General features: G+C 45.5%; 1 protein-coding gene across 4 annotated transcripts; it reads right to left on the bottom strand.

Moving 5' to 3' along the window:
* Nucleotides 1-363: 363 nt before the first annotated feature.
* Nucleotides 364-27,133, bottom strand: USP28 (ubiquitin specific peptidase 28). Of its 4 annotated transcripts, none has more exons than XM_075035190.1 (26): nucleotides 27,035-27,131; nucleotides 23,508-23,585; nucleotides 22,030-22,162; nucleotides 20,668-20,779; nucleotides 19,827-19,989; nucleotides 18,836-18,922; nucleotides 17,858-17,995; nucleotides 17,343-17,416; nucleotides 16,728-16,804; nucleotides 16,200-16,348; nucleotides 13,932-14,059; nucleotides 13,666-13,761; nucleotides 12,601-12,780; nucleotides 11,693-11,907; nucleotides 11,381-11,451; nucleotides 10,831-11,059; nucleotides 9,185-9,388; nucleotides 8,490-8,629; nucleotides 8,118-8,303; nucleotides 7,089-7,184; nucleotides 5,898-6,076; nucleotides 5,723-5,801; nucleotides 5,264-5,343; nucleotides 4,117-4,240; nucleotides 3,071-3,269; nucleotides 364-1,611 (listed from the first exon to the last, which is right to left on the bottom strand). In XM_075035190.1, exons 1-26 carry the CDS (start codon nucleotides 27,074-27,076, stop codon nucleotides 1,436-1,438), a joined length of 3,435 nt encoding a protein of 1,144 aa, XP_074891291.1. In that variant the 5' UTR covers nucleotides 27,077-27,131; the 3' UTR covers nucleotides 364-1,435. The 4 variants fall into 4 exon arrangements, with proteins under 4 accessions (XP_074891291.1, XP_074891292.1, XP_074891293.1 ...); XM_075035191.1 differs by lacking the exon at nucleotides 27,035-27,131 and adding an exon at nucleotides 23,671-23,804; XM_075035192.1 differs by lacking the exons at nucleotides 7,089-7,184; nucleotides 8,118-8,303 and having other exon boundaries at nucleotides 27,035-27,133.
* Nucleotides 27,134-27,695: the final 562 nt, after the last annotated feature.

Genomic DNA, 27,695 nt, shown 5'->3' with positions numbered 1-27,695 from the left:
CGAGAGCTAACAAAGACGTTTCCTCAGGGCCTGCCTTCCCAGCCTCTCACCAGCATGCTTCTTTGCACGCCTGCTCCAAACCTAGCTACGCTCAGCGTCACCACACTCACCCATTTCTCTGCTAAAGCATGTGAAATTTGTGTCCCGGTGGCTTCCAAGTGCCCTGCTGCCTTCACAGGAGACCCAAGAGGAGCTCACAGGCCGGCACGCTGTTCTGCCTGTCTGGGAGCTTCATCAAGCCACAGAAATTTCTGCATTACTTTGCCAGCATTTTTTTTTTTTTCCTGCTTCCCTTTCTTCATATTGAAGCCAGGAGGAAACTCAAGGCATAACACTGGAGCGAAATAAAAACACGGACGGAGCTTTTTCATTCTAACGTAGAACAAATGCTTTTATTGCACTTTTAGAAAAATCTGCATAGTCCTAACAAACAGGATCCGCCCCTCCACTTACTCAGAACATTTGGTTTAAAACAACTGCCGCAGCTCAAACGCAAGTACAGGCTGCCTGCAAAAGGAAACCCAAACGGGGCACATTTTTTACAGAAAGTCAATAAAAAACCAACCCAACCCACCACCAACAAAAAAGGAACCGATTCTATAGCCCTCACAGTTGTCATCAACAATAATCCAGCACTGAAAATCCAGCAGAGGAGAAGGAAGTTCGCCTTCCGATCCGAGAGGGGAATACCCTTTGGGGAGTGTGATCTCCCTTAACCGGCAAGCTATTGCTGTAGCATGACTGTGTGGGAGACAATATTTACAGTCCCGTCCTGTCTCTTGTCACTGCCACTGTTTGCTTGTGCCTTTCTCAGAGGCAGACTCCTGCATATTTCCTTTTGCCAGTTAAAATACAAAAGGCAAACGCCCGCTTGACTTGACCAAAGTATGCAGCGACACGTGTGACTGCCCACACGATAGAAAGCGTGAGCCACCGTTCCCTCCCTGCCTCCTAATCACACAACTCAGACTCCTGCTAGCAGGAGCTTGGCAAGAACTGGATGTATAATCTCTGGTCGCTAATCATTCAGGAAGATGTAAATGTGTCTGACAGATCAATGATGGCTCATAGCCCGGCTCACCAGAGGAGCCAGTCTCTTGCTCTGCTGCCATCACGGGCCCGGGGATCTGTGGCTAGAAAGGTGCCCAAGAGAAGAACCTCCCAAGATGGCCCAGGGAGCCCTCGGCAGACGGCACTGCCAGGGACCTGGCGTGTCAGGCTAGAACAGTGGTTCAGGTCCTTCGCACTACCGCTGAACGTTTTCTCTCAAAAGTGCAATACTGCTTTGTATTCGTTCGTATTTACAAAGAACACAGCTCTGAATGCGAATCACCCCTCCTCTTCCCTCTCCCTTTCCAACATTGCCCGGCAGGAGGACCCCGGCAGGCGGGCGGTCTGCAGTGCGTGTACCGTGCCACGGCAGGGAGTCCACAGTCTATTTCACAGTCACGGTCGAGGCCCCGTGAATGGACTCCATCACGGCTGCAAACCGACTGCAGAGGTCATAGGGGGAGTTGGGCCGGATCTTCGGGGGCTCTTTCAGAACAATGACCTCGGTGGAGCAGTCGAGGAGCCGGGGCAGTAATTCGCCCAGCTTCATCTGCAGTTTTGCTGTCAAGGGGGAAAGGATGAAACAGTCAGTGGCACAGCAGCAGCGAAAGACCAGATGGCAGAGGGCCCCAGGGCCGTGAGCTAAAAAGCTATGACGCCTTTTAGAGAATCGTCTTCCAGCGCTGAAAACCGCCCATCTCCTGCAGGCGGGGATGAGCAGCATCTGCTGACGCAGAGAAGGCGTCGCACCAGCTGCTGGCCTGGGTTTCATTTGGTCCTCAGGTCTTACCCGCCTAACCCAGGGCTCCATAAAGAGGGCAGCTCTGCTGCCACCTGGCTGCACCGGGGACAGCCCCATGGCCCACCAGGGTATTGCGCTTTCCCTGCAAAGGTGTTGTACTGGCCAGCCAGCCAGAAGTAACTACGTGTTTCAAGGCAACACTCAAGTACTGACTCTGCATCCGAAGGAAACGAAGCACACTTGACAGCCTGTAACATCTCAGGCCTTGGCAGGTCAGCCCATACTGTGCAGGCATCGTCCAGTCCTGGTAAAGGACAGTCCCACAGGAGCAGGCCACGCAAATGCTGCCAGACGGCACATTAGAGGATGCAGCAGGCAGAAAGGGGTGACATTTGAGCTAGCTCACATGATGCGGGACGCGCAAGCAGCCTACTTCTGCTTCTTTAAAACCTTCTGTGTAAGTAAATGCCATTGTGGCAAGCCCAAGAATGGGAAATTTGCATATTAGCATAGATGTATCCAATTTTTTTACAACAGTAGTTTGAGAAGAAACCTCTGTGGTTTTGCATTATTTTCCTTCAGCAAGTTTACCCTCTGCTAATGACAAAACCCCCCGCAACAACTCCCCCAGCCTTCACACACAGATGAAGGAGTGTTGGAACCAATTTCTCTTAAGAAAAATGACCTGAGGGTACTCACAGGAGCCCGACTCTGGACCACAGAAGGCAATACAGAACAAGAATGGCTACCCAGGACCAAAATTCAGCTCTGAAACAACAACTCCCTCTTCAGAACGCAGAGATCCCCCGAGTCTGCTCCCCCATCCAGTCTTCTGCAACTCTGGCCATGTTTCTGGCCACTGATAAAACCTGTTCCTCCCTCCTGAAGAGGAGCCTGCCTACGCCTCTAAGCCTGCCAGCAGTCACCTGCCATCTAGGGGGAACCCCCCATTCAGTTAAGACAACAGAAAACCAAAGCACATCTAGATACCGCTAAGTCATTCTTTTGAAAGTAGCTTTTCACATTTCAGGGAAGATGAATCCTTCTCCGGCAGCTTTAGTGCACAAGAAGATTAAATTCTTCTACAATACAATTCAATGGATGCTTCAAATCCCTTTCTCCTCTAACAATCAGAAATACCAAAACATGCTACAGTGCAAATGCCAGGAATCTAAGGTAGTGTTTTAAACGGTCCTTTAATCCCTCTCTAGTTCAGATCTAGACACTGCCCTGCCCACAAACAGCATGAAAAAGGTAAGGCCAGCAGCCGTCCCCTACCATCCATGTCTTCTCGTCCCAAATAGGAGCACCAGCGGTTTCTCATGACCTCGATGGCATCCAGGTCCTCTTTGGAGATCTCAAAGTTGTTCATGAGGTGCATGCAGGGGATGATCAGTTCGTTCAGGATGCTAATGCCCTCTGCAACACGAGCTTCTTCACGGCTGACGAACAGAGATGCTGCCACCTCGTTCAGCTTCTAGGGGAGAAGGGAGAACCAGGAGACAGGCTTTTAAAATGCAAGCGCAGACCTCAGATTCTCAGCATGCTGTCTGGAAAGGCACACAGCTTGGGCTCCTTCACCGACAGCCACACAGAGACGCAAAGACTTAACAGAACCAAGCGCCGGGTTCTGGTGGAATAACCACCTTTAATCACAGGAATCACACCATAGAAAACAAACGGATATATACATTTGTATACATATGTGTAATTTACTGTAGGAGAGTACATACAGCTTATTTATAATTCCGGTTTTAAGATGCCAAGGTCCAGATCTGCCTTTACCCAGATTCCCTGGGAGCCGCAGGGCACATTCTTTCACTGAATTATTATTTCCTGGATTTTTACACTACTGCTGGCACTCAATAAGGGGTAGAAGCCACGGCAATAGGCACAAGAGAGACAGTGACACTGGTCTTGGCAACCATAGAGCATGAACTAAAACCAAACCTCATTTTTATGCTGTTTTTTCGCCCCCCCCCTGGAAAAGGACATCATCTTTTACTCAGAGGAAGCCATTAATATTAGAAATAAATATTGGGGGAGGGGGAGGAAGCGAACGGACAGAAAATAACGCAACCACCAAGTTAACGACACAAGCGCCAAGTTAAAACCCAAGAGCATGATCAGCAGCTTCTGAGCCTGCCCTGAAAATGCAGCACGTTAATTAAGCGTGCTCCTACAAGGGGATGTGGTATGGCCTGATTCCGTGGGCAATGCACACTGAGCAGCCGGTAAGCGAACTGCACCACAGGAGCCGATGTCACCCAGTCTGCTCCCTCCCCTCCTCTCCAACAATGAGTGTAGAGCTCCTCAGTACAAACCAGGAGACACTTCCTTCTGTACAAGGCAATCAGTGATTCATTCACTCCTCTGTTGGTTCCTTTCATCAGCAGCTTGGTGTTGCTTTGGTAGGCGTAGACCAGGTAGGTGAGCGACTCCTGGTACCTAGGAGAAGAGCATCAGCTCGCCAGCCCACAGGCCCTGCCAAGGTCACAACTGCAGCGCAGTTAGGCTTGTCAGCTCAGGAAATATTTTTCACTTGGCCTGAACGGTAACTAGCATCAGGCCCAACGGCAAAAACTTTATTTCCTTGCCAAAGCATAAATGAACAGACGCCCTACATCAAGTAATTCATGTTCCTTTTTCCCCAGTGTGCCAAACGAGCATCTTTGGAAGAGCCCTTTAAAGCCACGTTTGTCTACAACTTAGCCTGAGCGTGAATGCCAGCGTCAACGTTTTCTGTATGGCTCCGGGATCTTTGCACTTTGAGAGAATGCTCAAGGAAGCGCAGAAGGTAATGTTTTCAGTTCCTTTACACATTTCTAGCTTCTAAACCCCGTGATGAGAAAACAGAACAGCTGACAGGGATTAGGTCAATTCAGGGAAGCTCTAACAGGCTCTTGCCCAGCCTCTGGTCAATTTGCCCACCTGCATTTGGTGGCTCATCCCTGCTAATCACCTCAAAATTCAATTCTGTTTCCATCCACAAATCATTTCTGAAAGCCAATTTATTTTCCAGATTGGAAAAATAACTTTTCAGATTACAAACTCTTCCTAAAATGGCATTGTCCTTCTCCACACTGCACTACTGATGTAAAATTCGGGTTCTAAGACAGCAAGGAGGGAAAAAAAAGGCCCTTTTAAACTTCTTAAGAGTCTAGAGCACTCCAAAGCATGTGTTTACACAAAGTATAATGTCCAATTCAAGACGGTTTAATTTTGGTACAGGAGGCCAATGGAAAAAAACAAAAAAGTGATGGCAACCATTCCAATAAACCCATCTCTAGAAATGAGAATATAAAGCTCTACTTCACAGAGGGGAAAATTCAGGGAAGCTCTAAGAAACTGTCAGACAGCTAGCTGGTACCCCAGCATAATATACAGGTCAGAAAGAAGTTGTTCTGTCAAAGTGGCGTTTACTTTTAGGCTATCGCTCATCTTGTCCAAACACAATTAAAAGTAACTTACTTTCTATTCTGGTACAGCTCCAACCCTGTCAGCAGGTAAACCGACACCTTGCGAAAAAGACTGTAGTCTTCGTGCCATCTCTGTTGAGGAGCAGCAAGAAAGCAGAGCATCAGCTTCACCCGCCACACGCACATGTGTGTTTTACATTCCTTCGTACCTCAAAAGCGCATCAGATTTTACCCTTTGATGGGTTTAAACATCTCTCATAAGCGACACGTAAATCAATTTAGTCAACGGCACAGACACTCCTCAGGAGACTCCCAGCATATGCATTCTCCCTTTCAGCATCCTTCTGCAGACACACACTTCAGACAGCAAGGACACTGCTGACAGGTGGGTCAGCGACCGCTGCGTTTGCTGGTGCGGCTCTGCGCCGTGCTCCCCATTTCCCACGCACAGCTTTGGACAGCACCAGTTCTGACGGTGTGAAGGATCAAAGGCAGCGCTCCAGTCCCTCACCTTGTACTCCTCCATATCGACATCGTCAGGACCAATTTCTCTCAGCTTCGCTCGTGCTACCTTCATAATGCTAATTGACCTGCTCCGTGTAAGCAGAGATGAAAAAAAAATCAGAACGATGGCACCAGCTGCTTCCAGATGAGAAAAGCCTCATCTCGGAATCCACGGCACAAACCTTTCATCATAGCTGAGGTTTTTGTCTGCAAACTGCTCAAGAAGGGTCCGTTCCACCACCTGCTGGGGAGCATTGTTTTGCAGGAAGTAAATGAGCACGTGTTGCAACCGGGCATCGTTCTGAGGGGTCGGGGTCTCTTTGGCAAGCAGGTAGAGCCGGGAGTACTCCTCGTGGAACGCCTGCCAACGAAACACATGTACTAACACACCCACTTGTCTGTCCATGGCAATTCCACAGCAGCTGATACGAAGCTTAAACCTGCCCTGTAACAAAGGGATTCCCATGGGTGATACCTAGCCTCCACTGCTTGGTTATATTCTAGTGGTGAACAGAAGCCTACAAACACTGGGAACTATAAACAAAAGGCATCCACACCAAGGCAAACTCCAAGCATCAAGCGTGTGATTTTCAAAAGCATCGAGGTGTCTGAACGCCTTTCAGAGCAGGAGGCATATAGCTGCCTTAGACAGTTTTGGTAATCCTCTTGCAAGTGCCGAGGTCGTAAAAATTGATTGCACAACACCTGTATCTGTAGTAAGGTGCAAGAGTATCTTGTGATTTATATTCCTATAGATTAATAACACAGGTGATCTCTCCCATGTGGCATTTTTAGTTAAATCTACCAGCCTGTAAAACCTAACACCAGCTTCAATATTCAGTGCTTATTCTTTCAAATCCCTCTGTTCAACGCACACATTTCTCAAGGACACATTTACAAGAGAGGTCACAGCAAGCGTGCATGTTCAGGACCAAAAAAAAAAAAAAAAAAAAAAAATTTAACGAGTGCTGGTTTATTTTCTGATGATCACACTGAGGACCCAGGCAACAGATTCCGAAAGGCACACAACGAAAGTCTACTTTTTACTGTATGGATCGAAAGAACCGCCAATACAAAAAGAATCAGCAGAAAACATAGTGAAAAGTAAAAAAAAGAAAACAAACAAAAAGGCTGTTGCTTCTCCTGGGAGGAGGGAGTTCTTTCTTACAGACTCTAAAAACTGTTTAGAACCCACCGATATGTTGTCACAATAAGAGAGCAGAAGCAGAAATGCAGGACAGAAAGGCCGTTAACTAGAAGAAAAACCGCACAAATCGTTCCCTTCACATTCTTGATACGTCAATATAGCATAGCTTCTTCATTCTGTGAAAACAGATATCCATACTATTGGATTTAGCAAACAAATGAGATACCTTAACAAGCCCTGCTTCAGACCCATCTCGATCAAAGGTCTGACGGGCTTTTGCAATAGCCAGGATGACACCTTGCATGGCTGGACTCAGCATCACCTACCACGAAAGCAGGGAAACAAACACAAACAAGAACAAGGAAAATGGTAACAGACAGGGGAAGAAGAGAAGGCATGGTGAAGAGTGAGAAGAACTGTCAAAAGATAAGGTGTAAAGGAGATCGTATGAATATAAGTGGAATAAGCCAGAGCTGTGGTTTACTTGTATATTACTTACTCCATCTATCACGTGCATTTTACATGCACGGGTCTTTTTTAAGCAGTTCAAGGTCTAAAGGCTGGTCACTCCGAGCCTTGAATTTGTAAATTCAACAAGTGAGAACGTGAAGCATGCCAGCCATATCACCTCTGCATCCCATTCAATCTTCTTAAGCAATATAAATAAGAGAGCAGTGCCTATGGCAGAGCAGTTGACTGTGCCAACTTCATACAAACATATATTAAACATATTCAAGGGGTAACGGTCTCAGTATTTGTGTGAAATCCAATTGCACTTGTGAAACAGACTGAGCTTCCAAAATGCTTCTTGAGTATATACAAGTGCGGTTAAATAGTCAGATTCAAAGAATTGGTAGCTAGGCTATGGTAAGTTATGCTATTAGCAGTTAATGTCTTTGAGAGAGGGGACTAAACTGTAACTGAAGACAGTAAAGAGGCCTGTAAAGAAATTAATACAGCTGGGATCAATTTTGATATAGTTCTGCCAGAAAGAAGACTAAAAGGAACACCGTGCAGATCTAGCGACTGAGTGCTTTTACAGACCTGTGTTTCTGATGGCATTTAGAAACGAAATTACTAAACGATTTGGTCTGGCCACCTTCATTTCCACAGTGGGAAAATGCACTCTGTAAACAGCACTGTTTCCAGGACAGACTACTATCATACCCAATCTTAGGAAAGCTCAAAGCCAACTAACTACAAAGTTACAGGTTAATGACCAGCAGTAATTAATCCCCTGCACTGGGATCTGTACCTCCTCATTATATCCGTCTGCATCAGATCTAACAGGAATCTTCCCCACACTGGGGATTTCCACTTCAGAGACCTGTGAGCTACTTTGGGCAGCAGACTCTGTTTCCTTAGCGTCCTGTGGTTGTTCTGCCTGAACTGTAAGGGCTGTCTCTCCCGGCTGGGCCTTCATTGGCTCTACCTCCTTGGGCTGTGGCCAAGAAGAAAAAGAAAAAGAATAAGAAAAACCAAAGCAAAATACAGGAAAGCAAAGGGGACCGAGTTAAACGTGGCACAGCTACAGAATTACACAGAAATGGAAAAAGCAAAGGTCCATCAAGAAGAATAATACAAAGACAAGAACAGGTTGCTTCCTGGGCCAGGGCTTGGCTCCTACCTCACAGAGAGCTGCCTCAACGCCATTCTTTTCATAGGCATCGGCGGTGTTTGCAATGGCCTTGGCAGTCTGCTCCTTGGCAATCATCGCGTGTTCAGAGGACAGAGAGCGCACGCTCTGCTCGCAGACTGAAGACTGATCTGTCAGGACAGAGGTGTGGTATTAGTTAGCACAAACTGCAAGGCTTCTTCTGCTTTCTTGTTCTAAAATGTTTTGTAGCTTGTCTATGCAGGATTAAACAGCTGCAGCATTCATCCCAGAGATCAAGGCATCTCACCGTGAGCTCGTGCATACCCTTTTTCAGTGGGTAAGGCACACAGCATCAGGTATTGCCAGGTAACCCCTTCCCACTCCAGAGAAGAGCACTTCAACAGTTTCTACTCAGTATTTATGACAAAAACCAAAAACCAACCAAACAAACAAAAGCCTGGAAGTGAAATGAGATTAGCCCATTATGATTAAATGAATGGAAAACAGCATTTCTGGTGACAAGCCTGGAAGGATGCACATGCAAAAATAGTAGAATAGCCTTTCTTACTGCCAGGACAGAGCCTCCACAAGCTGCCTTTGCTACTTCATCAACAGTTTCTCCTAGATATCTAGAAATTTATGCAAGGCTCCAACACAGCAGTATTTTTTGACCAGCTGGCTCTTATCGGTTTCAATAAGGTTTGCAAATTCAGACGTGGTGTTACCTGGTCCTGATTCAGAAGAGAGGTCCTGCGATTCAGAAGCAGGTGAAGGCTCCATCTGAGGAATCTTGCAGGACTGCTCCTCCTCCCACTCCTCTGCCTCCTGCTCGAGTCGCCAGTTGTCCTCCTGGATGTAGTGTCTCAGCTCTGGGGGCAAGGCCTCGACTTCCTTCTGAAACTGTCCAGCCTCAGAGCAGTCATCCTCGTCTGGAAGAAATGCAGGACTGGCATTTAACAAAACACATCGTAGCAGGACACCACCATTAAAGACTAAACAAATATGCAACATTATGAAAAGCCACAATCCATTTGGCTGAGGGATAAATGGGAAAAAATCCCAACTGTCTACTAGCTTTGTAATTTAAGATGATTCATAAGCAAAAGTGCAAAAATAAAGACAAGTCTACAGAGTTATCTGAAACAAAATCCAGTGTTGTTCTACCACTGGACGGCATTTATCACAGAGCAGTTCCAGAAACAGCACCTGCTGATGCAGTAGGTCAGAAAGCATCCTTATTCAAGGGCTAACACTGTACAGAGAATGGTATTTAAACTGCCAATAGATGGAAAATTCACAATTCAGCTGGAGACATACCTGTAACACTACATAGTGTATAAAGGTAGAGAACCACATGGATTCCATAGCAGGAGTGTCATGCTGGTATTTCTCAGCACTTTTTAGATCTACTTCAGTATTCAGGTATAAAATAGCACAAGCCCCGAGTTGTATCAGCTTTAGACAAGTCCTAAAATTTATCAAAAGCAAATAGCAATACTCTACGCCAGGTATTTCTTATGCACCCATTGTAAAAGCAAAGCAACTTTAAAAAACAACAAAAATTTCCATTAAATAGGAGGGAAAAAAAAATCATGGGTTCACTTCAGAAACAGAACTGTCATAGGAAGACAGACAAAGAAAAACCTCCAGATCCTCATCAACCATATTTAGCAGCGAACAGAATGACGGTTCTCCATTGTTTCTATTTATTACATCAAAATGAACCACGCGTGAAATTATTAGGTTCTTCTACAGCTGTTTGCCATGTATAGTGCCATGTGCACAACAATTTCTCCACATAACTATTTATATATTGGCACTGCAAACATACTTGCAAGTCTAAGCCACTGTTACCAATAACTTGTGCACTAGGAAAGGCAGCATAAAAAAAAAAAAAAAAAAAAAAAGAGCCCTGTTTAGGTTCAGTATAACAATGTCACTAAAAAACAAGGCAACAAGTCAGAAAACATGATAAAAGTAGGAGAAATAAAGTAGGAGGCGTTTCACATGCCCTTATAAAAGAACCACTGTCACATAAACCATATAAAGAGTTAAAGTGAAAAAAACCAGCACTGGGTGCATGTTGAAAGTGGCACACGGGGAGCTTGAATATTTATACATGTTAATAATACATAAAGTACTGTACCTAATCTCACCAGTATGGTTCTTTCTTCCATTTTCAACCCTATCAGGGATTTAGAAATGAATCGAGTATGGAACAAATTATTTCTCTTCTATCTGGGGTGAAGTTTTTTGTGTTGTCAAGTGACAACTGTGCCAAAGAGAAGCTGAGGAAAGTAACAATCATGCAGGCTAGAGAGACATGACAATACACAAATGTCTAATTAAGCAGCAGTTTTGGCTCCAGTACCTGCAACGAAGCGGGACACCTTATCACTTATGTACATCAGACAGTAGGCACTGGCATTCTTCGAGCCTCCGAATGAATCTCTCTCCAATTCTTCCCATGATGATTCTGTCACTGAGATGTCGTTGTACTTGAGCCAGCTTTTTCGAGGCTGGTCATATATGAAGGCCCAGTAGTGACCAGCATTTGCTTGCCCTTCGTGTACCAAGACTGCATGCAAACGATAGGGAACCTGCAAGGTCACATGGACGCAGTGTTCAGACATACTTTTAGTAAATGATTTTGTCTGACCTCTGTACAAAAATTGCAAGTAAGTTCATAGCTGTAACCTGGCATGAGACTCTTGATTCATATGGTAAATTTCCTACTAAGCGAGAACTGACTTTTAAGGGAAAAAAGCAACAAGATTCTCATAAAGAATCCTTCCTCTGCTTCATCACTGGGATTTTTTAAGTACAATAAAGTGGATGGCTTAAACTGACAGCTACTAATAAAAAGCAGTATCAGCAATATCAGTTTAATATTTACCAACAGAGGGAGCTGCATTTCTTACCTGCTGGAGGAGAGGGTCACAGTACATTTGTTCAATGGACAGGTCGATTCTGGCAATAGACTCCTTCAGATCTACCAAGAACATCACGAATGAGAGAAATACATAAAAATTAATGACTGCTTGTCAGGCTATTCCAGCCCCTTTCACTTCAAAAAGTTTAAAGCCATGTAGTAACTATCCAATACACTTAACACCAGGGCTGAAACATGTGCAAGATTATTTGTAGTTCAGGATGCATCCAGCTGGAGGAACAGAGGGGAAATCAGGCTGGCATTCAACAGAAAAATCACAACGAATATATTTGGGGCCAACCTTGCACGTCTTGTTCAATCTCGTTTCTCCATCGCTGCAGACACGTCCGAACGAGGTTCAGCTCTTCCTCGGACACCACATGAGGAGCTGGACGTTCAGACGTTTCTGCTGGTGAACCAGAAGGCTGGAGCAGTGCACTCGGTTTTTGCTGCGGCGAAGAATTTGCCAGAAAGAAAGCTCCATCTTCAGTCCTAGCATCTTTCTTTTCTAGTATGCTGTGAAGCAAAATCCACGAGTAGCGGACAGGTTTTTCAATCTTTCTCTTGTTTTTTTTTTCTCGTTTTGGAAAAGAATATGAAATAAACCAAACTGCTCCAAAGCCAGAGCAGGATTTCCCTTCTGGGACAGTACAAATGTAAAGAGAACAAGTACATTGAAACGTACTTACGCCTTAACAGACCAAATTAAAATGTAGGACAAAGAAAAGCAAAAATTCTCACAGAACGCTGCAAGCACAGATCCACAGTGAGTGACTCTAAAAATTCCTTCTCTTACTACTAAGAAACTCATGTGTTTACTCAGCTTAATTTAGAGAGTGTAAGCCAACCACGCTGGCCAGGTTTGTAATAATCCCATATTGCAGTAATTTACTGGTTGATGAAGCAAAAAGACTAGTAGCCTAACCAAAAAGAGCATGTCATTTAACTCAGAACTGCTGCTTAGACAAGGAATATGGTGATGCTTTTGGAAAATGAAAAAGAACAGATTAGATGCAGTGTTATATTTACACAAACAGAACTAAATTACGAGCAAAGTAGTGACTGACTGCTTGCACAGGCATTCATACATTACAGCATCACGCTCACAGGTGCCCAGATAAATAATCCACTTTTAGAATGCAAACCAGCATCATTTAGCTGAAAGGCAAAGTGTTCTCCTATGAATTATTTTTATTTCCATTTACCAACCCATTTGGCTGTGAAAGCACGTCCAAAGCATGAGGCTCGGTCTGGGACTGCAGGAGGGTAGTCTGAGAGCCCTGAGCAGAAGAAACAACTACAGCTGGCTTTGTAGCGATGAATTCGAGAACATACTGGAGCATGTCGGGCAGTGGAAAGCGGGCTGGGCCGGAGCCGTATTTCATGTAGCTACAGAAAAATGCAAGATGTTGCATGAATGTGCAAGGAATGTGACTGTTTGGTTAAGCCTGAGGAGAAGAGCAACAGGGAAGAAAACTCTGGGGTCAGGAGGAAGACAGTTTAAGCAGTGAAGGAAGGAGGGAAAAAAACCAGGTGATGCAAAGGGATGCAAGTCACCACCTCCCTCCCATCTGCAGGGCGCAGCAGCCAAAACACTGGTGTGCTATCAGAACTGTTTTAGTCAGAAAAAAAAAAGTGGCTGCTGTGGAGACCATTAACTCCATCCCAACCAGACCCTGTAGGATGCTACATGTAAACTGTTTGCACAACGCCCACCAGAACCCCACCGAGCACAGACACCACCAGGGCTACTGCGACATGGCACACCTCTTTGCCTGCCACTTGTTCACAGAACTGTAATTTGAAAAATTACAAACCGCAAGCAAGTTTAATGCCGATTAAAAGGACCTGTAAACAAAGCACCTGGAACATGAAATCTGGTTGTCCGCAAACCACACCTTTCCTATCGATCTCCTTCCTTCCCCAATAAATAATGCCAAATTCTAAGCTGGAGGGGACCTCTAATATAAAAAACAACATAGATTCTTTTTAACGTATTACTGGGCTTCCTCACTGAAACTTGGCACTGCAGCTGACAGTGACAATTGTACTATTTAAAGAATTTATCATTGTAACAGCATCAGTGATATTCAGAAACCATCAAAGCCACGAGTTTGTTTTTAAAAACACACTTTCTCACTCCACACTTCTCGGCACAAACCCAGTTCTGTTTCTCCTTCCCCTACAAGTTTCTCTTTTACTGGAAAGCTCATTTAAAAGGAAGCGTTTGCATGCTTGCACAGGACACAAAAATAAAGCCAGCTGACTCCTTACCTTTCCAGTTTCTGCTGCAGAACCACCATTTTCTCCTTCAATCTCTTCATTTCTTCTCTCTTCATCTGAATAAGCTCTTTACTGCCATAGAGGTACCTAAACAGAGAAATAGAGAACCCTGCTATGTGAGGTTTGTTTACTTCTAACATCCACAGTCTTTCATAAATGTTTCAGAATCCTTCCTTGCTCACCCATACGCCCTTTTTAATGTCTTTAATTACAATGAAGCAATACCTTTAAATGTACTGTACAACAGAACAACTCACCTGTCCATATAAACAGTCTGGGGAAATTCTAGCTTGGTGTGAATTTTCTCTGGCTGTCCTAGTGACTGATTGAACTCAAATCGGGAGAGTTCAAAGGTCAGTACTGGTGGGAGTTTTGTAAACCAGCGCTGTAACAGAAGCAGAAATGCCCCCAAAGGGACTTGTTTTAAGACGACTGCTAACGGCACCTTTTAGACTGATCCTAAATGATTTTAGACCCATCCTAAATGCCTCTCTGTCTTTAAATACTGAATTAGTATATATTTTTTTTTATGGAGTGACTAGTCAGAAAGCCAAATTTTACGAGATTAAAATCTCCGCTTCCATTGTACATCTATACCATGAAAAAGCCTCATAATAGCTTTCAGAAAGTTACTTTTCATTGCCTGATGCATCCAGCTTGATGGATTATTAACGGGTACAGCACTGAGTTTTACAAAAGTAGCAGACACTACACAAACTCTGCATGTCAGCTGAGAGCTCCAAGAAGAGTTCTTTTCCAATGTAGATCACATGCAATGATGAAGAACAAAACAGAAGTCCTTAAGCAGTGCCTGATTCCTTATCCTCTCTCAGTCTATTTCCAAACTATTCAATTTAGGAGATTCACAGAAGACACCCACTTTCTGTACGTTTCATACACTGTTTCAAAGAGCCATGCTGAAAGGAAAATTCTCGATTGAATTTACACTTCCTTTCTCTCTCCCTGGGTTCACAAATACTTCCAGCATCCACTGCCAGAAGCTTCCTTCACCTACCTTAGCATGGCACCACCCAGCCAAGGCTCCCTGCATGGACTCAGGATGAGCATGCTAAGCTCGTTTTCCTTTGCAGGATTCATGTCAGATGTCCTGCCACAATAAATCTGCCCCATGCCAAAGTGCAACAGCACATTTTTAGATCTAAAATATTTCCAGTTATAGTGATTTTTAAAAATTATTTTTAAAAAAACTTTGGAAGGAAATGGCCGGGTAGCAGAGCTTTATGAGAAGCCAAATCTTCAGAACAAGAGAACATAAACACAGAGAAGGAACGATTTACACACCTATTATCTAGGAGAAACATAAGTCCTCGTTAATCCCACTGATGCTTTGCACTTCAGTACACTCACCTACGTTCTCAAAAGACAAAATGCACCTTATCCCCTATCATGCAGTCCTCTAGCCACGACATCCTAGGAAGTGAAATTAAGATGCACAGTTTTTCCAGTTGGATTTCTCAGAAATAAAACCAGAGCCTTTTCCTTCTATCCGTACAGACAGAGAATGATTAAAACATCTTGACGATCAGTCCAATTTCCCTTATTTTTCAGAAAAGGATTTGGAGGAACTAAAAGACTTGGATTGAAAGGAACCTGACTGATTAGTTCCCTATGTCCCTTTGTCTCTGGCACCAGCCTGCATCAGTTCCACCTCCATCTGCTGTAAATGCATCTGAACAGCTTCAGGCAGGAACCAGGAAAAGCAGAAACAAGCATCTGAGTCCAGAGTCGGACAGGACTTATGTGCCCAAGACTTCATTTCTTCTTTGCTAGTTTAAACCACAGCAACAGTTTTCAGACATTCTCACAGAACTGAAATACCTTTCACTGCCCCCTCTATGACAGACACATTTGCAAATTTCTTAGTGTTATTTCCCAGTTTTTCCCTAAGCTAACTTCTCAGTTGCGCTTGCACACGTAGGATGCTGAATGTAATGGTACACCTTCACTTTCTGCTTTGCTGCAACCAAGTATTTTATGATTGATTTGTGATTCACGAGATTTACAAAAAAAAAAGAAAAGAAAAAAAATCAGCACAGTCAGAAGGTAAGAGTGAAAATGAGAAGAAAAAAAACATACACTATAATAGGGAGAAAGATACAAATTCCAAATGGCATACCATAGAGTTAAGCACTGTACTTTTACCCTCCGAAAATATGGAGGCAGTGGTTCTCCCCCTACTCAGGTACAGGTAGGCTTCAACAGAAAGAGAGAGACTTTATCACACTTGCATCAGAAGCAGACGTTTACCTTTTTAATTTAAAACAAACTCCTCAAACCAGTTATATAGGACAACGCATCTTTACAAATAAGCAAAGACTTAGTGTCTCACCATGTAACTCTAACATACGTTTACATGAGATTCCAGGTATCCAGAAAATATTTTGTATTCAATTCTTAGGGAACATTGACAATTGCCATTTAAAGTTATCGGAATATACTGAGGCAACCCTGCACTGTGTGTTGCATTTTTCCGCAGCAGGCAACCAAAAAACTATAAAACTAACCTCCTGTCCATACTTCACTGACTGAGATGCTGTCGCCTCATCCATCTCTCCTTCCACCATGGCTCCTTCCAAGCACTCATTCAAGTTTCGATAACCATTTACCTGAAGGGGATACTGACCAAAGGTTTCGATCTTGGAAAAAGTATTGCCTGGATGATGGAAATGATACAAAAACCGTGAACTAACTTAAGAGAACAAAAAACTCTGGTTAACTCAAGAGTTTGTTGTCAGCACCAGTCAGAGAAGCTACTTGCAAGAACTGAACCGCATATAGCTGTATACATGTCTATCAGGGTAAGTGTCCTTATAAACAAGTGCTTTCAATACATCAGCACTTGAGAGTATTCAATGTTTTCAGAAGACAGGCTTTAGAAATGTTACAGACAATTTTATCAAGAAGACTATTTGCAAGTTTAAAGAACTAGGCAATTTCATCAGGAACGTGCAACAAAATCCTGTGTCATCACTGCTATAAATCAAAACACCGCAAAGGAGTGAAAAAGTGGATCTACCAAACCCTTAACTCACCCTCATGGACACCCTCAGTCAAGAAAGTCCCGTAGAAAAGCTGTACCATTGGGTTTTCAGATTTGTCCCCAGGGCTCCTGTTTCAGAAGAAAAAGTACACATCTGTTCGCAGCTGTAGGCTGCAAAAAAGCCCCAAGTCATAAACTAAGCCTTTGCTTGGGAATCTTCCTGCAGTCAAAAGTAAAGTTTTCCATCCAAGCACAGAATACAGAGGAAGCTTCTCATCTGTTTACATACTCAAGAGCACATTATAGCACCTACACTGGCAAGGAAATAAAAAACCAAAGCCCAAAGTTAAGGCGCTACCTTTTGAAATGCAGTTCCAAAAAACCAGATCTTTCATGTACACCTGTTCTGTTAGGTTCCCCTAAAAAGCTTATTTACTCTGCAGGCCATACTAGTATTGAATAAAGTCCTATGCTTATGCACAGGAAACGCAGATATAACACTTCGTAAGCATATTTTGAGCTTAAGGAGCATCATCCTCAGGAAACAAAGAACTCTTTCATTTATTCAAAATTTTCATGTAAAGCCCTCTCATTTATTAGGGCTTCGCATTTAAAATCTGTTTCTCCTCAGTGTCAGGTTGAACTCCTGAGATCACAGAAAACTCACTTGACATTCACAGCAAGCTGGAACGCATCCTCCAGCCAGTCCAGTAGTTTGTGTGTAAATTCACTCACATCTTGCTAGAAGAGAGACAAAAGTTGAGAGTCAAACATAATACCAACCAGAAAGTGTTTTCACAGTCTGCTGGTTTCACAAACCTACTGGAATACAACCCGACTGGTATTGCCGTACCTACCCAGCTGAAAGAAGTGTGCAACTGAAGTGCTGTGCTGATTTAGACCGATAATGAACAACACTCTGCTCATCTGAAAACTAGATCAGAGGAAATTATTGTGATCGCTACCCAACTACCCAGATGGCACTGGGTAGAGCACTGTTACGCTGGCTGTTTAATTAGCAAGCACGTAGATTTTGCCTAAATGACACAGGGACAGCTGCTTGTCAGTTGACAAACATGGGAAGAGGCCTCTGAAAGTAACAGCAGGATGAAGCGAAATAGGATTGCCATGGCTGCAAGTACTGTTTTGAAGAAAGCAAAAGGCTTTTTAACGCGGTTTTACCTGCTGTTCTTCAGCAGATCTAAATGCATCCCTCAAGAGTTCCAGCGCTGCAGAAGGGTCTACAAACTTACGACGCGTCCCCAGCATTAAAGCAAACAGACACTGAAGTTCTTGCATGAATGCAATATTTCTTTTTCCCTGCATTGCAAAAAAGAAGAAAAGCCAGACCATTCCTGCAACTCAAAAAAAGCAGCATCTTAAAACAAAGTGCTGCAGAATACCACACCCACATACCTCGAGAGGTACGCTAACAGCTGAGGAAAGAGGTGACATTAAAAAGGACAAAAGCAGAAAGACATGCAGTGTCATTTCTTGGAAGCAATCTGGTCTCCCAATGGATGCATGGGAGAAAAAATTTAACCAAAACAAAACCTTTAGAGAAACAGAGGGCCAGAAGCGATAGTTGCTAAAACAGAAGGCAAAAGCCCGTGAATTTATGGATCTATTCTGTCTGCATTTGAGGCATTTTTAAAGTATCAAAAGCACACATGAAAGCAAGTAAAGCAGTCTCTTAAATGGCGGTGGCCACAAGCTAGCATGATATAATAAGTGAAGGATTATTCTATGTATGCCTTTTCCTTCAAATATGTTCTAAGCACCTTCTGCTGACCGCTCTCGGAAGGTACCGGGGCTAGAGGGACCTTCCAACTGGCTCAAATACCCGTTCTCCTACGGTGCATGTGAACAAATGAGCAATCTGGAGCTACCAAAGAAGTTTTACGGGGCAAATCTCTCCCCACACCACAGTCAGAAGCCCTAGAGGAAAGCTTTAGGAGAAGCATCTGATTTTTTCCTACAGTGATTCTGTCTTGGAAAAGTATTTCCCAGATTCATCTTTAACGTAGCCAGACAATTTGAAAGCCATTAACGCAGGCACAGGAATCTCAGATGGACCCAGATTAAATCTGCTTAGAGAAAGAGCAGAACAGTATACCACAAAAGAGGGAAACCTCACAGCGTTACTCGATGAAAACTTACAGTGCGACTACGACAACTTTCAAGCACATTTTGTGGGAGGGAGTACCCAAGGACCAGCCTCCGAAATTCTGGCAACTGAAACAGAGACTGAAAGGAAAGGAGAGGTAAAGACCAGTCAGCACTTGCAATGATTTGACTCACTGCAATTTGATGCCCCATTGTCATACTTTTACTTGACAGCTTTTTTCTTAACTTCTAATTCTTCAATGGCCTTGTGTTACTAAATAAACATTTACGAACTGAGCAGTCCACGTGCCGGACCAGCACATTCATACCCACCAAAGAACGACAACCCATCCTGCCATTTCTAGGATATGTGTAACCATTTTAGGAAAGAGTATTCTATTCTGCACAGGCATGCTTAGAAAAAGCATCCAGGAACAAGTCACAGTGAGAAACGAGCCCATCTGAAGCTTGCTTTCTTCCTCTCAAAGCTGGAGACGTATGGTTAACGTCTGTCTGCTGACGCGAAATGGTTAGAAGAGACAAATCTGCTCAGTTCCGTTTATTGTTGTCTCCTCTTGTTTAGGTTATCACTAATAATACATGCTGCCTAGTTGCTTATTTGTTCAAGCATCTACGCCTGTGTATTCCATTAACTGGAATATGATATACCACGTATTAGGGAGCCAACAATAACTGCAGTAAAATTAAATTATCAGTTCACTTTGCCAGTCAAGCTTCTGTCATTCAGTAAGCATTTGGACATCGCTGCACCAAAAAAAACCCTGCATATGTACACACAGATAATATGTATCTGTGTCTATTTTTATGCAAAGTCTATTTAACTGCCCTTTGGCTCTTTCTGTGCACACCCAGAATAAATCACAATTATATCAAATAAAAACAGAAGTCTCATCTAAGCATGGTCACATTCACTCATCTGCATATGATGACCACTTCACAGAGCTGCTGCATCTGTAATTCTAACTGATAAACATTTTGACTCCAAGACTGCAGCAACTCCAGAAGAACTTTTCTATCAGATTACCTGTATGACAGCGCTAAACCAACACGTATTTCCAATGTTTTTCATTCCAACAGGCCAGTCACCCACTCTTCTCCAGTCATTGTGCTTGGGGTTCTCCCCCCAGACTTCACAGCGTTTCCTTTTGGAGCGATTTTTGTTTTCAGCAGAATGTGCTTCCTGTGGTCTGTCACAAAAGATGCACACCATGCTGTAAAACACCATCTCACAAAGATTCTCGTGAACTACAGGAATCGTACTCCCCTCTAGTCACAAGCGGGACCCTAGAGCCAGGCGCTGTCAGGTGATACCCAGCACAACAGGCAACAGATGTCTCATCTGACTCCAGAGAGGTGTCCACTCTCAAATGAGGTGGATGGAGAACAGGACTGCAAGACAATTTGGAATGATGGAGGAAGGTAGTAAGGTATGCATGTTTTTCTTCCTGAACTAGCTGCATGCAAAATTGGTGCCCTTAGTCACTATTGGAGGCAAATCCCACCCACGGTAAAAAGGAAACAGCTACTTAGCAACGAGGTGAGGTGAATTGATACACGAGATTTCAAGGTGCTTCTTCAACAGGTGCCGTAATGCCAGTACAGCATCCTTTTGTGTGGCCTGCCAGCGACAGCAGCAGGGACTGAATAAGCCACAACAAAACCTGCTGCTTCTATTTCAACCATCACATTGCAGCGTTGCCCCAGAAGTAAACGTCAACTACCCAGAAGGCAGTAACGACCCAAGCACCTTCTAAAAGCAGTAGGTATACATCTGGTAGCTGATTTATGTCTGGTTTGCAGTTACCAGCTTAAGAATCCACTTAAGACACCCAGGAACACCAAAACCAATTTACGGACCCACTGACCTTTCAGCAGCATCTCTTTCTGCAGCCTGAGCTTTCGGTGATTCCAGTGGTCTGAAGGCATCGACTGCACGGAGATCGTCTTTGTTGTTAGGGGTAAGTGCAGTAGTAATATCTAGAAGTGGAGGCAGCATTCTGATCAGTTTTCCACCAGGACGATGCAAACGTTCTCTTTAAAAAGAGCTTCTAGAACATGTTACACCTCACAAATATGATTTTTTTTTTTCCCAATGATAGAGCATAATTTTCTAGCTGAAGTCTTAAATACACATCCTTGTAGCTTGGACCACGCTAGGAAACCTAAAAAGTGATCGAGTGGGCTGGATGAGAACAGGACAGACTGTGCAGCTGTGTCCTGGCCAGCTTTCCTTACACCCAGATTCAGAGCTTGAGGGAACATTTCAAACTTCTTGAAATAATGAAACAGGAACATCAGCTGCTGCTTGTATTTGCTATGCCTTAACATCAGTGTTGACAAGAGACGTTGTTTCAAGAAAAAAAAGGATTTCAATAAAATTGGCACAATCACCCAGAAGTGCCTTCCTTCACTTGTGTCAGGATGCTCAGCTATGAGTCATTTCATGTACTAGCTACGTAGGAAAGAAAGAGAAAGGAAAACGAGTAGTTCTGGAAGAAGTGGAAGCCTTACATCGTGGAACAAGGGGCAGCCATGCTGTTCTGGATGTTGCTTCAAAGCTCCCAGCACAGATTTTTGGCCCTGTGAACCTGTCTGGTGATAAACTCACTTGGGAAAGCTCCAGTTAATAGATGTGTTGTTAGGAAAAAGGGTTAAAGAAACTATTCTCAACTACCTCAGACTACAATTACACTTTTTACATCTAAATGTGCCAAGCTGATGGCCTGCTTTTGCCAATACCCATAACATTTCTACGTTTCACGTAGTCAAATTGCTAGCTCAAGTAACACTTCAAGTTTTCACAGAGAAATTATACGAAAGCAGTCAATTTGTCTGCTCTGCCAGCAGAGGCTGTAGAAAGAAATGTATGACCCTTGACAGGGATTCAGTTGTCTATTCTGCTTGCTCTGCTTTAGGAGCTTTCTGGGTTTTCTATGTTAGCCAAGACCAACTGTTCAAAACAATGACAGCTGTGTAACTATGCTGTGTCACCTACAAATGCTATTAAAACTCTATTAACTCACTGTCCTTTTGGACGCAGCTCTCCTTCACCAGGAAGGTTTAATTGCCTGAACTGTCCCATGGCAAGTGACCAGTACCAGCAAAATCAGATCAGGACAGGAGCCGGATGGTTTCAATGGCAGAAGCCAGGCGGACCAATATTTCCCCTTTCAACTCAGCCTGAAACACATGAAACCGTTAAGGGTGAGCAAAGACGAACGACTTACTTTGTGGGAGCTGTTTGCCCACAGCGCTCCCTTCCCAAGCAGACGGCTCTGCAGCAGCTGTGTCCTGAGCCGGCTCCTGAGCGTGCTCCTCTGTCAGGAAGGTGACTGCTTCCATTAGGTCTCCATTAGCAGCCTAGCAGAATGATAGGGGGGAAAAAAATCCATAGTGCCAGGGTTACTTCACCTACATTTGCGTGACATTTAATGCATCCATGGTAGAGACAAGCGCACTGCCACCACTTTGCTTTCCCTGGCCAGGGGAGAGAGCTATCTGTTGGTGACAAGCAGTAGGAAAAAATGAAAATAATGAAGGCTAGAATTTCTCTGTCGGAAAGCACTTTGGCTTTATTACTAGGACAATACAGACTCCATTAACTAATTTCATTTCTCTCACAAGAGACTTGAGTAGTCACAGGAGGCCTGAAGCGCGACAGCGTACTTGGCCACTGGGAGAAACTCACAGGAATCAAACTCTCTGTGGATTTTAAGACACATGTCTCTTACCGAGCTAGGGCTTCCTTCAGACCATCGCTACTGGCTAAACTCCTTTACATTTATTCTAACGTTTTCTGGACGTTACTTCTTAACGAAACATTTAAGGATTTTTCTAAACAAGCCTCTTTGTACATTATCAGCACAACCTGTGTCCTGCTGCTACATCTCAAGAGCATGGACAGCATCTGATGATTCCAGACTGACGCAGCTGCAACCAGTTTAAGACTACAATTTATAAATACCAAAACAGGCACTATGAGGAGGAATCTTTCCATGTAAATGTTGCTTTTCCAAGTGCCTGAGATTCCTGTGTCCCTTCCCTTTGGAGCAAAGACAACTGTTCTGGTAATGGACAATACAACCACCAGCCACAAAGCTACCAACGTTACTGCAGCTGTCCAGAACTCCTGAAGCAGTTTACATGGAGGAAAACCTACTCTGACCCTATCAGTTTGTGTTCACTATAATGCGTGGATAACGGCCCTGTAGGAGCAGAACTTCTAGAAAACATTTACGATGTTTTAGCATAGCATGCACTGCTGCAGCACAGATTTTAAGGTCTACTGTTAGAAAAAACAAACTGTTCCCAACTTAGCATGGGGTTTTCATTTCAGAGGTGAATGAATGAATACCTGTGAACCCCAAAACTGCACGTTCCCTGTTGACGCCAACAAATGTTGGCCTCACGTGCCTGTCTGCCTCATGGGTACACCTGAATGAAGCACAAGTGAGGGGCAGAAAAGCAGCGGAGGACTTACCCTTCACCTCTCACACGAACCACATTATTCCACACAGCACACACTGTATTGCTTTCACGGGCCACGCACCTGCTGTTGTAGCGAGGACTCACTCGTTATCAGCCCAAAGACAGGCCAGTGAATGTCCGACCCACGCATTGTGTTTCCAGAGAGGCTGAACTTGCCTGACTTTTGGGACAAATTCAGAGCTCTCCTTTCCACAGAACAATGACAACAGGCACAAACCTTTAGAGCAGCGTGAAGGAAAGCCGAATCTTGAATTCCTGTGATCTCTTTCAGCTGGTTTAAAAGCATCTGGCAATCCTATACATGCAAGAAATAAAGAAAGCTCATGTGAAAAGGTGACTGTAACAGACAACAGGCTGTTTTTGCGAGGCCAGGGGCTCACCAGCGTATTGTTTCTGTCTTTCCTTTTTACTGATGTATTGATGCAAAAATCCAGTGACACTTGCTTGATGGTAATACCAACATCAGCTTGAACATCGCACTCAAACTTTCTTCCCCTGAATCTATAGGCTAACGTTCAATCCATCGTATCATCACAAGGATGTTAGCAGGCCTGAGAGGAAACGCTATCCCCGCTGTCGGATGCACCGCACCTGTGGTGGGAATGACGGGCACCCCCTCCCCCAGAGAGGGGCGGCATGTGCAGTGGGACATATAAGGAGGGCGCATGTTCTCAGGGCATCAGCGAGGGGCTATTTTAAGTCTGGCCGCACATGCCACTTGTGCATGTCATTTCTCACTGACAATAAGGTGTCAGAATAAGGGCCTGAGAGGCTGCTATCACTTCTCCTTCCCCCACCACAGAGGCCACTCGAGCTTTGGCAAGACACTCGCTCTAGGCCCTAAGCCACAGTCAACAACCTATTTGTTGACTGGTTCCACCACTTAAAAAAAAACCCAGAAGACTACAGGAATTTTCTTTACCAGACTTAGCAAATCTTTGCAGCCTTGGCTTACCACAGGAGCAGTCACTGTGCTTACCAAGACATGAATAACTTCGGTCAACCGGCCACCAGGAGAGGCAGCTCTCTACAAGGAGCCCCTTCCAGCAGCAAGCCCCAACGCCAGGGTCCCACCACCACCCCCCTTTTGTGGCCACAGTTCAGCTGCTGTCACCAATGGCTCCATCCGGGTGAAACCTGATGCCATGAGATACGGCTCCGTATGGGAAGGACATTACAGCAGGGATAACAGCCGGGACTGTATCACATATGCCTGACTTACAAAGGCTATCTAGGGTCCTGCTATCAGCACGGTCCAATAAATCTCAGCTTCTTAAGATCACATGTTTAATTAATCTTAACCGGCAACTTTGCAGACAAACAAATTCAAGTTTCTACTTACTCTCACTGTTGGGAAAAAATTTAAGATGCTTTTGTGCCATTGGAACACAAGTTCCACTCAGTGAGTAGTACAGCAACTGCTTTTTTTGAGCCGTCCATCCATACCGCTGATGGATGCTACTCCACACACAAATACCGTAAAGATAGCGCTTGTCCCTATCAGTGGATAAAACAAAAAAACCCCCCAGTCCTAGCTTATTTTTTGATGGGAATTCCCTCAACAAATTATTTGTGATATTCCCACCTAAAATACTACTTTTGCTCAACTTTTACGAGAAAAAGCGTGTGCACGCGCACACCTCCCAACCCGTCCCGTGCACTCTTTTAGTCCTGAGAAAAGCCTCAGGCCCAGCCAACGGCACGATGAGAAACCGCATGATAAGGAGCCAAGGGTAGGAGGCTGAGGACGGGCATACTTTCACAAAGGCAAACTGCTTATATCATGTTGCTAATTTTGCTACCTTAGCAAGCAGCGTGCTCGTCAGCTAACCCCACCTAATGCTGTAGGGCATATTTTTCCGTTGGAGAAAAAAACCCAACCCACACTAATAAACTGCATTACAATAAAGAAATCCAAGGCAGGATGGGGCATGATTTTCCAGGGTTTTTCTGCTTCACCAAAAGGAGGACTCACAAAGGCTGCCACAACCATAAAAGCTAATTACTGATCCACCGCCCTGAGTTACTGCTTAATATTCTAATGATTTCCAGCGTAATTTCACTCAGCCTTTGAGAAGAGAGCTTTGTATTAACAACGGAGAGCTTGTCCCATACAACAAGGTTTGAGAGGCTTGCGTCCGACTGGCAGCCCACCAAATCCACCGGGAGCCACACTCTGCGCAACAGCTTTCTTAAGTTTCTGGGGAGTGCGCATGGTTTTTTTGCTGTAACTAGTCTGGTCGATTGTTTTTTTGAGGTTACGCACTGCGGTGCTTTAAAACAAGCTGGTAATTAATACCAGCGTGCTGCTATTAACACATGCTGCACTTGAAAAACCAAACCAAACCAAAGTCCTACCTGCTGGAAAAAATAACAACCCAAACCAAAAAGCTATTAGTATTACATTACAGCAACAGGAGGAGAGTACAGAACCAAGAGGCTGAGAGGAAGGAGAGTACTGGAGATAAAAATGACACAGTCGGCCAGCGAGCAAGGAAACTGAAAGGTTTTGCTATTTTCCTTGCTACAAGGTGACTCACTGCGCTCAGAAGTAGTTTGTTTTGATGAGAAACTGCAAGCGGGGAAGAGTGCAAGCACAGTGTGGGAGTTCAAGGGGGTTCCAGAAATAATAGCGTGTGAAGAGGAGGAAGGTGGCAGCGTGTAAGAGGCACGCAGAGCCTCGGCCTTCAGCCTCCGCACCTTGGCTGCGCTTTTATCGCAGTGGGAAAATGGATACGAAGAGGGCTAAAAACCCACAGGCGGCAGCAGGAACAATGCCTGCATTCCTGACTGAGGCTTTTACAAACCAATATCCATCACGGGAAGAAGCAGCAGCCAGCGACCTCCTTCTCCATCGATGTGCGCTCCCGTACACCGGGCGCTGTCCTCGTGCCGTCCCTGCGCAAGCGAGAAACCGCTGCCGCACAAATGCAGTTTCTAAGCTCACAATGGAATGGTCAATACCCTCTTCCCGCTCACGCCTTTAGCGCTGGCTGCTAAGAAGTGTTTCTCTTACATTCCAAGAGGACAAAGATGCTATGAAGAAGCGCAGGTGCCTGTGCCAAGTGGGGACACGCTGGGCTGCGGTCCCCCATGCACAGGCACTGACCTCGTGAACAGAAAGGAGCGTGGAGCAGCCGTGAGCCAGGCGTCCTTTCCAGCACTCAAGGCCGGGTCCTTTCAGAGACAATTTACGTAGAGCCCTGAAGTTTAAGAGCAACAGTTTTTCTTAACGAATATCAGAAGGTGCTGGCTTGGCAAGAGAGCAAGGAGAGAACCACTTCCCGCTCTTCGGGAGGAGGACGCCGTCGTGAAAAGACCCTCCTGACTGACCCACACCCTTTCCCTGCAGAACAAACCGCGGCCGACGCCACGCTTTGTCCACCACAGTTCTCAAGGAAAACACTGCCCGAAATCCGGTGGGCACCTAAAAGGCTCTTTTAAACGACACAGCTGAAACGCAACGGCTGCTACCGGACGTGAACCCTCGACTCCCAGGACAGGCCACGGAGAGGGGCCCGCGGGGACGTGGGACCGCTGGAAAGCCGCGGGCAGCGGGCGGGGGGCGCAGCGCCCCCCCCGCCTCCGGCGCAGGGCCGCAAGCCTGAGGAGAAGCGGGGCCGCCAAGGCGGGAGGACCGGGCCGGGCCGGACCGGACCGGCAGCAGCCGCGGCCCCGTTACAGCCCCCCTCCCCTCCCCTCCCGCACCGCCCCCCCCCCGCCACCGTCGCCCCGCGGTCTCACCCCACCGCCGCCGCCGCCCGGGGCCTGCAGCTCGGCCGTCATGCCGGCGGGGAGCGGGGGCCGCGCCGCCCACCGCGCATGCGCGGCCGCGCCGGTTCCGGCCCCGCCGCCTGGCGGAGGCCGCGCGCGGAGCTCCGGTTCCCCCGGCCCCGCCCCGCCCCCCCCCGCGGTCGTCCCTCGCGCCGCGGGGCCTTTCCTCCCCGTTTCTTCACCCAGCAGCGGGAGGAACCCGCCCCGCGGGGCCGAGGGAGCTCCCTGAGCCCCGCAGCGCTCCTCTGTGCGCGTTTAAAAAAGTAAAATCAATTAAAACCCAAATTTACCTCCTTCCCCCCAACCCCCAGCATTTGTACACCTGCTTTGGTCCCGGCCCCTCTCCACCAGCCAGGGTCGGTCCGGCACCGCCAGGGCCGGGGCAGCACGGCTAACGAAGGAGGGCCAAAGTCTCTGTCGACCGGCGGCGGGGGGATGCTCCGGGGGTGGGCGCATCCCGGGGGAAAAGCGCAAGGAAAAGGGTCGTGGCAATAGAGACGGGGCCAGTCCCCCGCCTTCTGCTTTCTCCAAGCCCGTGCTTTTTGGGGTCTAGCTAAAATTAGCAGAAAATAGGCGTATTGTCGGGTTTGCCGAGCCAAAGGGCCTCAAGTGCCGTGCCCTTCGCCTCCTC

The sequence above is a fragment of the Buteo buteo genome, chromosome 9 (genome assembly GCF_964188355.1).
Source record: "Buteo buteo chromosome 9, bButBut1.hap1.1, whole genome shotgun sequence".
NCBI classification, from domain to species: domain Eukaryota; kingdom Metazoa; phylum Chordata; class Aves; order Accipitriformes; family Accipitridae; genus Buteo; species Buteo buteo.
Note: the sequence above shows the minus strand (reverse complement) of the source record. Positions and strands in the feature narration are given on the sequence as shown.

What these genes read in the sequence shown, in the direction of transcription:
- USP28 (XM_075035190.1), bottom strand. Translation starts at nt 27,076, where the DNA reads ATGACGGCCGAGCTGCAGGCCCCGGGCGGCGGCGGCGGTGGG. An exon ending in GACTGAGGGTGTCCATGAGG is followed by an intron (nt 16,349 to 16,727) that starts GTGAGTTAAGGG and finishes TCCATCATCCAG; the next exon opens with GCAATACTTTTTCCAAGATC. An exon ending in CAGACTGTTTATATGGACAG is followed by an intron (nt 13,762 to 13,931) that starts GTGAGTTGTTCT and finishes TTCTCTGTTTAG; the next exon opens with GTACCTCTATGGCAGTAAAG.